This window comes from Anomalospiza imberbis, unplaced genomic scaffold, assembly GCF_031753505.1.
Source record: "Anomalospiza imberbis isolate Cuckoo-Finch-1a 21T00152 unplaced genomic scaffold, ASM3175350v1 scaffold_1060, whole genome shotgun sequence".
Taxonomy (NCBI): Eukaryota; Metazoa; Chordata; class Aves; order Passeriformes; family Viduidae; genus Anomalospiza; species Anomalospiza imberbis.
In genome coordinates this window covers 19,171-33,476 of record NW_027099450.1, presented here as the reverse complement: position 1 = coordinate 33,476, position 14,306 = coordinate 19,171, and the positions used below count along the sequence as shown (strand labels likewise).

At 57.5% G+C, this 14,306-nt stretch overlaps 1 protein-coding gene across 1 annotated transcript; it reads right to left on the bottom strand.

Annotated features, from left to right (window-relative positions):
- Window positions 1-209: 209 nt before the first annotated feature.
- On the bottom strand, window positions 210-14,281 carry LOC137465747 (alpha-actinin-4-like; the record flags this gene model as incomplete). Its single annotated transcript, XM_068177786.1, has 8 exons — window positions 14,047-14,281; window positions 6,058-6,172; window positions 4,633-4,752; window positions 2,884-2,970; window positions 2,517-2,604; window positions 2,136-2,214; window positions 1,970-2,051; window positions 210-415 (listed from the first exon to the last, which is right to left on the bottom strand). Coding segments are annotated over exons 1-8 (918 nt in total), but the record flags the coding sequence as incomplete, so codon positions are not given.
- Between the last annotated feature and the right edge of the window lie 25 nt (window positions 14,282-14,306).

Here is a 14,306-nt window from a genome sequence, read left to right as displayed (position 1 = left end):
GGATTCCCATGGACTTCCGTGGATTTTTATGGAATCCCATGGACTTCCAAGGATTCCCATTAATTTCTCATGGATCTCGACGTATTCCCACGGATTTCCTGTGGATTTCCGCCGATTTCCATGGATTCCCACGGATTCGGGAATCCCAGGCGGATTTAACCCCTCATGAGCCAGCTGGGGGTGGTCCCGAGCCCCCCCCCCCGAGCGACAGCGGCTGTGGCTGGAAGAGAAGCGAGCGTGAGAGCGGAGAGAGAATTCCAGAGGGAGGATCCGGGGGGAAGATTCCGGAGGGGCGGATCCGGGAGGAAGATTCCGGAGGCTCCCGGTACCTTCTGGGCCCCGGAGAAGGCGTGGTAGAAGCTGGACACGTAGGTCATGATGGCCTTCTCGTCCGGCCGCGCCGTGTTGACGATGTCTGCAAGGAACCGCAGGGGTTAAACTGGGAACGCACTGGGAGCAAACTGGGAACGGGCTGGGGCGCGGGGCCGGCGCCTCTCCTGGCTGGAATTGCGCTCCGAGGGCCCCAAATCCCAGGGGAATCCACCCGGACGGGCACGGGCTGGGGGGAAAAATCAGGGTGAGGGCGGGCGCCTCCTCCGTGGGGTCCTGGGACTGAGGGATCCTGGAATTGAGGGGTCCTGGAATTGTGGGATCCTGGAGTTGAGGGGTCCTGGAATTGTGGGATCCTGGAATTGAGGGGACAAAGAGTTGTGGGATCCTGGAATTGAGGGGTCCTGGAATTGAGGGATCCTGGAATTGTGGGATCCTGGAATTGAGGGATCAAAGAGTTGTGGGGTCCTGGAGTTGTGGGATCAAAGAGTTGTGGGATCCTGGAATTGAGGGATCCTGGAATTGAGGGGTCCTGGAATTGAGGGATCCTGGAATTGAGGGGTCCTGGAATTGAGGGGTCCTGGAATTGAGGGATCAAAGAGTTGTGAGGTCCTGGAATTGTGGGATCCTGGAGTTGTGGGATCCTGGAATTGAGGGATCCTGGAATTGTGGGATCCTGGAATTGTGGGGTCCTGGAATTGAGGGATCAAAGAGTTGTGGGGTCCTGGAGTTGTGGGATCCTGGAATTGAAGGATCCTGGAATTGTGGGATCCTGGAATTGAGGCATCCTGGAATTGAGGCATCCTGGAGTTGTAGGATCAAAGAGTTGTGGGATCAAAGAGTTATGAGATCCTGGAGTTGTGGGATCCTGGAATAATGAAATCCAAGAATTATGGGATCCTAGGAAAAAGGGATGCCAGATTTATGGGATCCTGGAATTGTGGAGACCTGGAATAACGAAATCCTACAATTATGGATCCTAGAAGAAAGGAATCCCAGATTTATGGGATCCTGGAATTGTGGGATCCTGAAGTCCTGGAATAACGAAATCCTACAATTATGGGATCCTAGAAGAAAGGAATCCCAGATTTGTGGGATCCTGGAATTGTGGAATCCTGGAATTGTGAAGACCTGGAATAATGAAATCCTACAATTATGGGATCCTAGAAAAAAGGAATGCCAGATTTGTGGGATCCTGGAATGTGAAATCTAGAATTGTAGAGACCTGGAATAACAAAATCCTACAATTATGGGATCCTAGAAGAAGGGATGCCAGATTTGTGGGATCCTGGAATTGTGGGATCCTGGAATTGCGGAGACCTGGAATAAAGAAATCCTACAATTATGGGATCCTAGAAGAAGGGAATGCCAGATTTGTGGGATCCTGGAATTGTGGGATGGTGCAGCTGTGGAGTCCTGAGAGTCCTGCAGCCTGGAATTACGGGACGGCGGAATCAAAGAACTACAGACCCCCGAGCATCCCAAATCCTGGATAAATCCACCTGGACAGCTGGGAATTGGTGCTGAACAGGAGGAATCCAGGTTTAAATCAGGGATCCGGCGCCTCCTGCGAGGAAATCCCCCCTCCAGGGCCTGGAAGAGATCCCGGGATCCCCCGGATCCCCAGTTCCACGCTTACCCTCGGCGTCCAGCATCTTGGGAATGTCCAGGTACTTCTCGGCCACCTCGAAGGCGTTGTTGAGGTTGGTGACGGGATCGTCCTACGGGGCAGGAGAGCAGGAGGCTCCGTGGGCGGGAATTCCCGGAATTCCCGGATTTTCCCGGGGGAGAGGCGGGGGGTTTACCTTCCGCAGCTTGTCGTACTCGATCAGCTCCGGGCGGTGCCGGTGGATGAGGGCGTTGAAGGCCAGCCCGTCCTTCCAGCTGTGGGAAAACGGGGAGTGAGATCCCGGGAAACGCGCGGGGAAAACCGGGATCAGACCCCGGGAATGCGCGGGGAAAAACCGGGATCAGATCCCGGGAACGCGCGGGGAAAACAGGGCAGATCCAGGAATTCACAGGGAAAACCGGGATCAGATCCGGGAATGCGCGGGGCAAACCGGGATCAGATCCTGGGAACCCTCGGGGAATTTGGGATGTCTGTCCCTGCCTGAGCCCAGCCCACCCTGGGGAATGGGAAGGGGAAGGGGAAGAGGAAGAGGAAGAGGAAGAGGAAGAGGAAGGACCTGATGTGGAAGTTCTGGACGTTGACGTTCTTGTACGGAGCCGTTTTCCGCTGGCACCAGAGCAGGAGCCCCTCCTTGGCCGAGGTCTCTGCGGGAGCAGGGATCAGAGACTGGGGCGGATCCCGGGGGAGTTCCCCCAATCCCAGGAGCAGATCCCAGGGAGGATCCCCCAATCCCAGGAGCAGACCCCAGGGTGGATCCTGTGTGGATCCCCCAGTCCCAGGAGCAGATCCCGAGGTGGATCCCACGTGGATCCCCCAATCCCAGGAGCGGATCCGGGAGGATCCCACAATCCCAGGAGCAGATCCCAGGGGGTAGAGCGTGTGTGGATCCCCCAATCCCAGGAGCGGATCCCGTGTGCCGCTACCTTCCACAGAGATGTCCTGGATGGCGAAGCGCAGGATGATCGTCCAGATCATGCCCAGCGTCATCTTGGCGTTCCCGTCCACGATCTCTGCGGGGAGAGCCACAGGGAATGGATTCAGGTGGGAATTCCAGGGGGAATCATGGGCTTGTGGGATCCTGGAACTGGGGGGGTTCCACAGCAGCAGAGTCCAAAAATTGTGGAATGCCAAAATGAACGGATCCCATTTCCGGAATCCTGCAGGAACGGGATCACGGCATCCGGAACGGCGGGATCCTGGACTTATGGAGCCTTAGGACACGAAGTCCTGGAATTACGGGACCCAAGAACCATGGAACCCTAGGATTAGGGGGATGCAGGATTTGTGGGATTGCAGACCTGGAATCACAGATCCCGTTCATTAGAGAACCAGGGAATCCTGGGATTACGGAACCGCTTGGGGTGGAAAAGACCTCGAACACCACGGGGACAGGAATCCCAGAGGGGAGGGAAGCGGGAGGAATTCCGGGCTCCTCATCCCCATCCCACACTCCCAGCACTGCCTCCCGCAGCCCAGCCCTGTTTTTTGGGAATTCCTGGGATGGGGGCGGGTGGCTGGGCGTCTCCCGGCTCGGGGCCGGTCGGGACTCGCTCGGCTCCGGGCACGCGGAGCTTTCCCGGGGTTGGATCCCAACAAACCGGCCTGGCCGGAGCCGCTGCCAGCCCGGCCCGCCCGGCCCGGGGGGGATCCCCGGGGGATCCTGTGGAAATGGTCCTCGAGATCCCGCAGGGAATGGTCCTGATCCCACAGGGAACAGTCCTGATCCCACAGGGAATGATCCTGATCCCACAGGGAATGGTCCCAGAGATCCCGCAGGGAATAGCCCTAGATCCTGCAGGGAATGATCATGATCCCGCAGGGAACAGTCCAAATCCCGCAGGGAATGGTCCCAGATCCCACAGGGAATGATCCTGATCCCACAGGGAATGATGCCGGATCCCACAGGGAATGATGCCGGATCCCACAGGGAATGGTCCTGATCCCACAGGGAATGGTCCCAGATCCCACAGGGAACAGTCCTGATCCCACAGGGAATGATGCCGGATCCCACAGGGAATGATCCTGATCCCACAGGGAATGGTCCCAGAGATCCCACAGGGAATCGTCCCAGAGATCCCACAGGGAATAGCCCTGGATCCTGCAGGGAATGATCATGATCCCGCAGGGAACAGTCCAAATCCTGCCCAGATCCCACAGGGAACAGTCCTGATCCCACAGGGAATGATCCTGATCCCACAGGGAATGGTCCCAGAGATCCCACAGGGAATAGCCCTAGATCCTGCAGGGAATGATCATGATCCCGCAGGGAACAGTCCAAATCCCGCAGGGAATGGTCCCAGATCCCACAGGAATAATTCCATCAAAAGCCACGGAACAGCCGTGACCTCCCATGAGCTGCACCCGCTGCCTTTGAGTTTGGAATCCCGGAATTCCCAGAATTCCCGGAATTCCTGGCATTCTCAGGCACCCCATGACTCAGTGGAGGGCTGCTGGCACCACGTGGGCTTGGGCCAAGGTTAAAGGGTTTGGGTCAAGTTTAAAGAGTTTGGGTAAAGGGTAAAGGTTTTAGGTCAGGGCTAAAGGGTTTGGGTAGAGGTTAAAACCCCTCAAAATCCCAATTTTGGCCTAAAAGGGGCAAATCCCGGGCACTGGGGCAGTGAATCCCAGTGGATCCCAGCAGATCCCAGCGGCTCCCCGGGGCGGGGCCTCACCCTCGGCGCCGATGGAGACGAGCTTGACGCCTTTGCTGGCGATGAAGTCCAGGGCCTTGTTGACGTTGTTGATCTTGTGCACCCGCATCTTGCCCCGCTCCGGCTTCGGGAGCCGCTCCCCTGCAACGGGACCGGGGTCAGGACTGAAGGGTTTGGGTCAGGGTTCAAGGTTTGGGTCAGGGTTCAAGGGTCTGGGTCAGGGTTCAAGGGTCTGGGTCAGGACTGAAGGGTTTGGGTCAGGGTTCAATGTTTGGGTCAGGGATCAAGGGTTTGGGTCAGGGTTCAAGGGTTTGGGTCAGGGTTCAAGGGTCTGGGTCAGGACTGAAGGGTTTGGGTCAGGGTTCAATGTTTGGGTCAGGGTTCAATGTTTGGGTCAGGGATCAAGGGTTTGGGTCAGGGTTCAATGTTTGGGTCAGGAATCAAGGGTCTGGGTCAGGGTTCAATGTTTGGGTCAGGGTTCAATGTTTGGGTCAGGGATCAAGGGTTTGGGTCAGGGTTCAAGGTTTGGGTCAGGGTTCAAGGGTTTGGGTCAGGGTTCAATGTTTGGGTCAGGGTTCAATGTTTGGGTCAGGGTTCAAGGGTTGGGTCAGGGTTCAAGGGTTTTGGGTCAGGAATCAAGGGTCTGGGTCAGGGTTCAATGTTTGGGTCAGGGTTCAATGTTTGGGTCAGGGTTCAATGTTTGGGTCAGGGTTCAAGGGTCTGGGTCAGGACTGAAGGGTTTGGGTCAGGGTTCAAGGGTTTGGGTCAGGGTTCAAGGGTTTTGGGTCAGGGTTCAATGTTTGGGTCAGGGTTCAAGGGTTTGGGTCAGGGTTCAAGGGTTTGGGTCAGGACTGAAGGGTTTGGGTCAGGGTTCAAGGGTCTGGGTCAGGACTGAAGGGTTTGGGTCAGGGTTCAATGTTTGGGTCAGGGTTCAATGTTTGGGTCAGGGTTCAAGGGTTTGGGTCAGGGTTCAATGTTTGGGTCAGGGTTCAATGTTTGGGTCAGGGTTCAAGGGTTTGGGTCAGGGTTCAATGTTTGGGTCAGGGTTCAAGGGTTTGGGTCAGGGTTCAATGTTTGGGTCAGGGTTCAATGTTTGGGTCAGGGTTCAATGTTTGGGTCAGGACTGAAGGGTTTGGGTCAGGGTTCAAGGGTTTGGGTCAGGGTTCAAGGTTTGGGTCAGGGTTCAAGGGTTTGGGTCAGGGTTCAAGGTTTGGGTCAGGGTTCAAGGTTGGGTCAGGGTTCCATGTTTGGGTCAGGGTTCAAGGGTTTTGGGTTAAGTTTGAAGTGTTTGGGGAAGTTTCAGTACTTTGTGCCCAGCCTGGAGGGTTTTGGGCCCAGTTTAAATATTGTGGGCTCGTTTTGAGGTTTTTTGGGCCCACTTTGGAGGTTTTCTGGCCCGGTTTAAGGATTTTGGGCCCAGTTTGGGGTTTGGGGCTCAGGCCTGACCTGAGATGACCTCGAGCAGCAGCATCAGCTTGAGCCCGTCCCGGAAATCCTCGTCGATGTTCTCGATCTGCGTGCCGGCCTTGCGCAGGTGGGAGTTGCACCAGGCCGTGAACGTCTGTGGGGCCACGGGCGGGGTCAGCGGGACCCCCGGGGTTTGGGGGGACCCCCGGGGTTTGGGGGGACCCCCGGGGTCAGCGGGGACATGGGCAGGGTCTGTGGGACCCCCAGGGACCCCCGGGGTTTGGGGAGACCCCCGGGGTCAGCAGGGACCCCCAGGGTTTGGGGGAAAACAGGGAGATTGGAGGCCTGGGGATTCCTCATCCCAGCAGGAATGACCTCACTGATCCCACTGGGAATGACCCCACTGATCCCAGCTGGAATGACCCCACTGATCCCAGCAGGAATGACCCCACTGATCCCACTGGGAATGACCCCACTGATCCCAGCTGGAATGACCCCACTGATCCCAGCAGGAATGACCTCACTGATCCCAGCTGGAATGACCCCACTGATCCCAGCTGGAATGACCCCACTGATCCCACTGGGAATGACCCCACTGATCCCAGCTGGAATGACCCCACTGATCCCAGCTGGAATGACCCCACTGATCCCACTGGGAATGACCCCACTGATCCCAGCAGGAATGACCCCACTGATCCCAGCAGGAATGACCCCACTGATCCCAGCAGGAATGACCTCACTGATCCCACTGGGAATGACCCCACTGATCCCAGCTGGAATGACCCCACTGATCCCAGCAGGAATGACCCCACTGATCCCACTGGGAATGACCCCACTGATCCCACTGGGAATGACCCCACTGATCCCGCTGGGAATGACCCCACTGATCCCAGCAGGAATGACCCCACTGATCCCAGCAGGAATGACCCCGAGCCTTTCACCCCCCGGAACGCCGGATCCCACAACCCCCAGCTCCGGTTATTTGTGGAGCTGGGATGGCTCCACCCCAAAATCTGCTTGCAGGGCCACATTTTGGGACCAGGAACCTCCTCCGGACAGATCCCTGCCCGCTCCGACCCCAGGATCCGACCCCAAACCCGGGGGTCGCCGCATCCCAGCGGGAAAGCCGGGCCGATCCCAGCAGGGTTCCCGGGAAGGTCCCGGTTTTGGGGCGGCTCCGGGGCGGCTCCGGGACTTTGGCCGGTGCCAGGCCCGCACATGCCTGTGCCAGGCGCGGCCGGGCGCGGCCCCGCGGGCACCGGCACGCACGACCTGAGTCACCCGGGCCCGAGGGATCCCGGAGAGATCCCGGAAAAATCCCGCTCTGGGATCTCCTTCATGGGCACGCACGACGGGCCCTGAGTCACCGGGCCCCAAGAGATCCCATAAAAATCCCATAAAAATCCCGATCTGGGATCTCTCCCTGGCCCTGCAGGGCCCAGGGGTCACTGGTGCTCCTGGAAAGGCCCAAAATCCTGGGGAAACACCGCCAAATCCCGGGAGTTTCTGTGCCAAATCCCGGGAGTTTCTGTGCCAAATCCCGGGAGTTTCTGTGCCAAATCCCGGGAGTTTCTGTGCCAAATCCCGGGAGTTTCTGTGCCGAATCCCGGGAGTTTCTGTGCCAAATCCCGGGAGTTTCTGTGCCGAGGGCAGCCTCGCTGTCCCCCCGGCCCCAGGACGTTCCCACAGCCCCGAAGCCGAGGGTTTTCCCCCCAAAACGAGGAGTTCGGGGAGGGACGGGTGGGAAGCGGGGCCGCTGGAATCCGGGACAAATCCCGCCCGGAGCGACCCCCCCCACCCCCGGCGCGTTCCGGCCAGAAATAACCATCCCAAAAATGCCTAAAAAAGGAGATTCCGCACGGGCCTCTGGAATTTCCTTCCCACGGAACCGCTGGAAAAGCGTTTTCCAGGCATTGTGTCAGGGACGGCCGGAGCCGGGACCCCTCCCCTCCCGAAAGCCGGGCAGGCACCGAGCCCGCCCCGAATCCCGGGATTCTGGGGCTGGGAAAGGGGCTCTAGCCCTACTTTCTGCTCTAATCGCCTCAATTTTTCCATGAAAAGCGTTGGAAAGCGCCGGCAGGGAGGAAAATCCACCGCGTTCCTGCCCAGAATTCGGGATTCCAGAGCTGGACGATGCGTTTACCCCAAAGATTTTGGGAATTCGGGGCTGGGAAAGGGGTTTATCCCACTTTTCATCCCTCTTTTCCTCTGTTTGTCCATGAAAAATGCTGGGAAACAGCGGCAGGGAGGAAAACCCGCCTCCTCTTCCTCCTTTCCATGGAAAAACTGGGAATTTCGGGGCTGGAAAATGCAATTTCCTCCCTCTTTTCCTCCAGTTTTTCCCTAAAAATTGGGAATTTCACGGCTGGAAAATGCATTTTCCTCCATTTTTTTCCCCTAAAACCCCAACTTCGGGATGGTTAATCCCTTGGGAAGAACCTGGGATGTGTTTGTGAACGATCCCAAGGGTTTACTCCCAACTTTTTAAGGGAAAAACGCCTAATTCTGGGCCCTGGGCACGCTGGGAATGCTGCCCTGGGTTGTGTCCGGGGAATTTTTCCGGGGAGATCCTCAGGGACGGCGATTTCTCCCCAAAAAAGGCCCAAATCGGGATTTTGCTTTGGGAGCCTCCCAGAACTCCTCATTTTTGGGTCCTTTTTGGGGTTTTCCCACCGTGGGAGCCCCGGGAATGCCGACCCCGAGAATTCCAGGTGGGAATGAGCCCCCCCGGGCGGGTTTTGGGGTCTTTTCCCGGGGTTGGAGCCCCCAAAACCCCGGGGATTGGGGTCGTTACGGAGCCCTCGTTAGGGCAGGAATGAATTCGCTCCCACATCCCCAAATTCCCGTTAAAATGTGGCAGAGCTGAAAGAAAATTCCAGAGGGAATAAAAAACTCATCCAGGCGTTCCCCTGGGCTCGTTAGCGGGGGTTAATTAACGCCATTTGCATAATTAACATAATTAACGAGGCGCCGCTCGTCCAAGGAGAGGGGAAAAGGAGGAAAAACCAGGGAAAATGACCCAAAATCCATGATGAGGGGCCAGAAATCTGGGAAAAGGGGGAAAAAGCAGGGAAAGTGGTGAAAGAATCAGGAAAAGTCACCCAGAAATCAGGGAAAATGAGGGGGAAAAATGGGGAAAATGACCAGAAATTCAGGAAAGCTGTGGATGAACTGGGAAAATGAGCAGAAACCTGGGAAGGTGATGATAACACCAGGGAAAGTGGCCCAAAACCAGGGGAAAATGATCCAGAAACCGTGAAAAATGACCAGAAACCAGGAAAAGTTCCCGAAAAACTGGGAAAATGACCTGAAAATTTGGGAAAATGACAAAAAAACTGGAGCAAAGTCAAAAAAGTCAGGAATCTACCAAAAAAAAAAACCAGGAAATGGGACCAAAAAATGAGGTAAAAACTATTAGAAATTGTGGGAATGAACAAAATAATGGTGGGAAACGACTAAAAATCAGGGAAAAATGAGCAAAATATGGGAAAAATGACCAAAATGTGGAGGTAAAGATCGCTAAAAATTAGAAGAAATTATAAAAATTTGGGCAAGATGAGCAGAAATGAGGGAATCTGAGGATTTTGGGGTGCTGCTGACTCCCATCCCTGTCACCTCCCGGGCTCTCCCCTCCCCTTGGAATGTTTTGCTGTTGTTTTTTTGGATGTTTTCCGTTGCTTTCGCCGCATCTGCCGCTCCCGGGGGAGGCCGGAGCGCGGAATTCTCCTCATTCCTTGCCCTTATTCGGCTCCGGGCCGGGATTTTCGGGAATACCGCGGTGAATTCCGGGCGGGATGGTCACCTCCCGCACGCCGCCCCTCCCCCGGGCCGCACAGGTGGGATTTGGGGTTGGATTTTGGCAGCTCCGCAGGTGGGTCAGGGCGTTCCCGCATTCCACGCGGGATGAGCGGCTCCGACGCCGGCCACGCCTCGCCGGGGGCGCGGCACCCCCGAAATTCCCCAAAAAACGGCCTTTGGGGGGGATCCTCCAGGCCACAGCAACCCGCGGGGGCTGCCCGGGCTTTATCCCGGGATTTCTTCCCCCAAAAATCGCTCCTGCAGCCAGGACGTGCCGAGGTTCCTGGGCCAGGTGGGTGGGAAGGAGCTGGAAACGCCCCAAAAACGGGGAAAACAGAGAAATATCGGCAGAGGGAGAATGATCCCTGCTGAGGGGCCGGGATCCCCCCGGATCCGGGATCCCCACGCTGCGCCTGGGATGGAGCCCGAAGAGGCCGGACTTGCAGCGACCTTCCCAGTGCATCCCAGTCTGGAACTGGGGGGAAAAACACCTGTTTGGGGCAGAAACTCCTGGGGGAAAAACAACTGTTTGGGGCAAAACTTCCTGGGGTTTATGGGAGGAAAAACACCTGTTTGGGGTAAAAATTCCTGGGAGGAAAAACACCTGTTTGGGGCAAAAACTCCTGGGGGAAAAACACCTGTTTGGGGCAAAACTTCCTGGGAGGAAAAACACCTGTTTGGGGCAGAAACTCCTGGGGTTTATGGGAGGAAAAACACCTGTTTGGGGCAAAAACTCCTGGGAGAAAAACACCTGTTTGGGGCAGAAACTCCTGGGGTTTATGGGAGGAAAAACACCTGTTTGGGGCAAAAACTCCTGGGAGGAAAAACACCTGTTTGGGGCAGAAACTCCTGGGGGAAAAACACCTGTTTGGGGTAAAACTTCCTGGGGTTTATGGGAGGAAAAACACCTGTTTGGGGTAAAAATTCCTGGGAGGAAAAACACCTGTTTGGGGCAGAAACTCCTGGGGTTTATGGGAGGAAAAACACCTGTTTGGGGCAAAAACTCCTGGGGGAAAAACACCTGTTTGGGGCAGAAACTCCTGGAAGGAAAAACACCTGTTTGGGGCAGAAACTCCGGAATTTTTATGGGAGAAGAAACACCTGTTTAGGGCAAAGAACTAATGGTTTTTATGGAAGGAAAAACATCTGTTTAGGGCGAAAATTCCTGGGAGGAAAAACACCTGTTTGGGGCAAAACTTCCTGGATTTTTTTTGGTGGGTTTGGGGAGGAAGGGAAAGAGGAAGGAAAGGAAGGAAAGGAAGGAAAGGAAGGAAAGGAAGGAAAGGAGAAAGGAAGGAAAGGAAGGAAAGGAGAAAGGAAGGAAAGGAAGGACTCTCTGAAGGGCCGGTTCCGTTCCCGCTGCTCTCCCGCTGCTCCGGCCGCATTGCTGGAATTCCAGAGAATTCCAGAGGCGAATCCCTGGGGCCGGACACGGCCTCTTCCCCACGGCCACCATCCCCACCCAAGGGGTTTGGGATACTCGGGATTCCAGCACCCAAACCGCCCCAAACGCAGGAATCCGGTGGAAAAGCAGGAGTCGCCTCTGGGGGAAGGAGATTCCCAAATTCCCAAAAAAGGGAGGAGGGGTCCGGGGCAATCCCTAAACCCCGCTCATAACACCTAATTAACGAGGCCCGCAGAGCTCATCCATCCTCCGGCGTTCCCGGGGGAAATCCACCCCAAATCCTGACAAATCCCCGGGGAAAATTCACATTCCGGGCCGAGGGGAAGCAACAGGAACGGGGTGGAAGACGTGGGACAGGAGTGGGAAGTGCCGGGAATGGCAGGAAGCGGAGGAGGAAGAGGAGGAGGAAGCTCATCCTGCGCTTCCTGTGCCAGAAACGATCCAATTTAGCCCGGTTTTTCCTTAGAAAAACCTGGAAATCCCAGGTAACCACGGCAACGGAGCCCAGCAGTGCCGAGCCCGAGGTGTCCCCAGGACAGGGGGCTCCCCCTGAACACCCCAAAAACGGAGGGGATTCGCCCAAAATTCAGGGAATTCAACACAACTCACGGGGAACTCGACCCCAGATTAGTAAATTAACACGAACCTGAGGGAATTCATACCAAAACTCAGGGAATTCAACCAAGGCACAGGAACTGGACACAAAACTCAGGGAACTCAAGGCGGAACTCAGGGAGTTCACCCCAAACTGCGGGAATGCACCCCAAACTGCAGGAATTCACCCCAAACTGCAGGAATTCACCCCAAACTCCGGGAATGCACCCCAAACTTCAGGAATGGAACCCCAAACTGCGGGAATGGAACCCTAAAGCCGGGAATTCAACCCCAAACTGCGGGAATGGAACCCCAAACTGCAGGAATTCAACCCAAACTCCGGGAGTTCACCCCAAACTCCGGGAATGGAACCCTAAACTGCAGGAATTCAACCCAAACTCCGGGAATTCACCCCAAACCCGGGAATGCCCCCCAAACTCCGGGAGTTCACCCCAAACTCCGGGAATGGAACCCTAAAGCCAGGAATTCAACCCAAACTGCAGGAATTCAACCCAAACTCCGGGAATTCACCCCAAACCCGGGAATGCCCCCCAAACTCCGGCAGTTCCGCCCGTCTCCAATGATTAACCCGGAACACTCCGGCGCCCGCTCGGAATTCCGGGCCAGCCCCTCCCAGCTCCCGGCGGTTCCCACGCCGGAGGGTCCCGGGTTTTTTTGGGGGAGGGCGGGGGGGCGATGCAGGGGACCCCCGCAGGTCCCGCTGCCCCGGGAAGGCGGCGGATCCCGGCGGATCCCGGCGGATCCCCCTTTGCCCAGTGCCCTTTATCCCGTCCCAAAGCTCTCCGGAAGTTTCCCCACCCGGAATCGGGGGGGCGCCCTCCGGACCCCCCCGGAACCAGCGCAAATGCCTCGGGCTTCGCTCCAGCCGGGCTGTCCGCTCCTCACAGCCCCCTCCCCAGCACGGGAGACCCCCGAACGCCGCCCTGCGGGTCCCCAAATTCAGCCCTCGGGTGCCATATCCCCCCGAACACCACCATGGGGGTCCCCAAATTCAGCCCTCGGGTGCCATATCCCCCTGAACACCACCATGGGGGTCCCCAAATTCAGCCCTCGGGTGCCATATCCCCCCGAACACAGAACTGGGGGTCCCCAAATTCAGCCCTCGGGTGCCATATCCCCCCGAACACCACCATGGGGGTCCCCAAATTCAGCCCTCGGGGGTCATATCCCCCTGAACACAGAACTGCGGGTCCCCAAATTCAGCCCTCGGGTGCCATATCCCCCCGAACACCACCATGGGGGTCCCCAAATTCAGCCCTCGGGGGTCATATCCCCCCGAACACAGACCTGCGGGTCCCCAAATTCAGCCCTCGGGTGCCATATCCCCCTGAACACCACCATGGGGGTCCCCAAATTCAGCCCTCGGGGGTCATATGCCCCCGAACACCACCATGGGGGTCCTCAAATTCAGCCCTCGGGGGTCATATCCCCCTGAACACCACCATGGGGGTCCTCAAATTCAGCCCTCGGGGGTCATATCCCCCCCGAACACAGACCTGGGGGTCCCCAAAGTTTACCACTCACCTCTCAGGTGTCATATCCCACCCCCGAACACCACCATGGGGGTCCCCAAATTCAGCACTCAGGTGCCATATCCCCCTGAACACCACCATGGGGGTCCCCAAAGTTTACCACTCACCTCTCAGGTGTCATATCCCACTCCAGACACTACCCTGGGGGTCCCCAAATTCAGCCCTCAGGTGTCGTATCCCCCCGAACACAGACCTGGGGGTCCCCAAAGTGTCCCCCCCACTACCTTAGAGGGGTCTCTCCCTCTCTGACCCTGCTCAGGGACCACCCAAAAGTCCTGACACCCCCCCCCAGACCCGGCTCGGACCTTCAGGGACACCCTGAGTCCCCCCCAGACCCCTCAGAGACACCCCCCAAAGGTCCTGACACCCCTCAGATGTCCCTGCCCCGGGCTGGGACCCCTCAGGAGACCCCTGTGCCCCTTTAGGGACCCCCCAGACCCCCCCAGACCCGCCTGTCCCGGGCTCTGACCCCTCATGAGCCCCCTCAGGGACACCCCGGCCCCCTCTGCGACCCCTCAAAGGACCCCCCTGGGACTCGAATCCCCTCAGGGACCCCTCAGGGACCCCAGGATCCCTCATGGACCCCTCAAACCCCTCATGGACCCCCTCAGGCTCTGAAATCCCCTCAGGGACCCCTCACGATTCCCTCTCAGTGACCCCCCCACCAGCCCCCCCCACCTTGCGCTGCTGTTTCTCCCAGGCGGGGTCCAGGAGCAGATCCCGATCCCAATCATCCTCCTGGGCCATGTAGTCGCCGTTGGGGCCGGGCCCGTTCCCGCCGTACGGGTGGGGCTGCCCCGCGCTGTGGTAATCCACCATTATCGCCGCCCTGATGTCGCGACAGGCGGAGGACGCGCCAGCGACACGGACCCGAATCGGCCCCCCCCCCACCCCGCGCCCCGACTGCGCACGCGCCGCCGCGCAGGCCGCGCCCACCG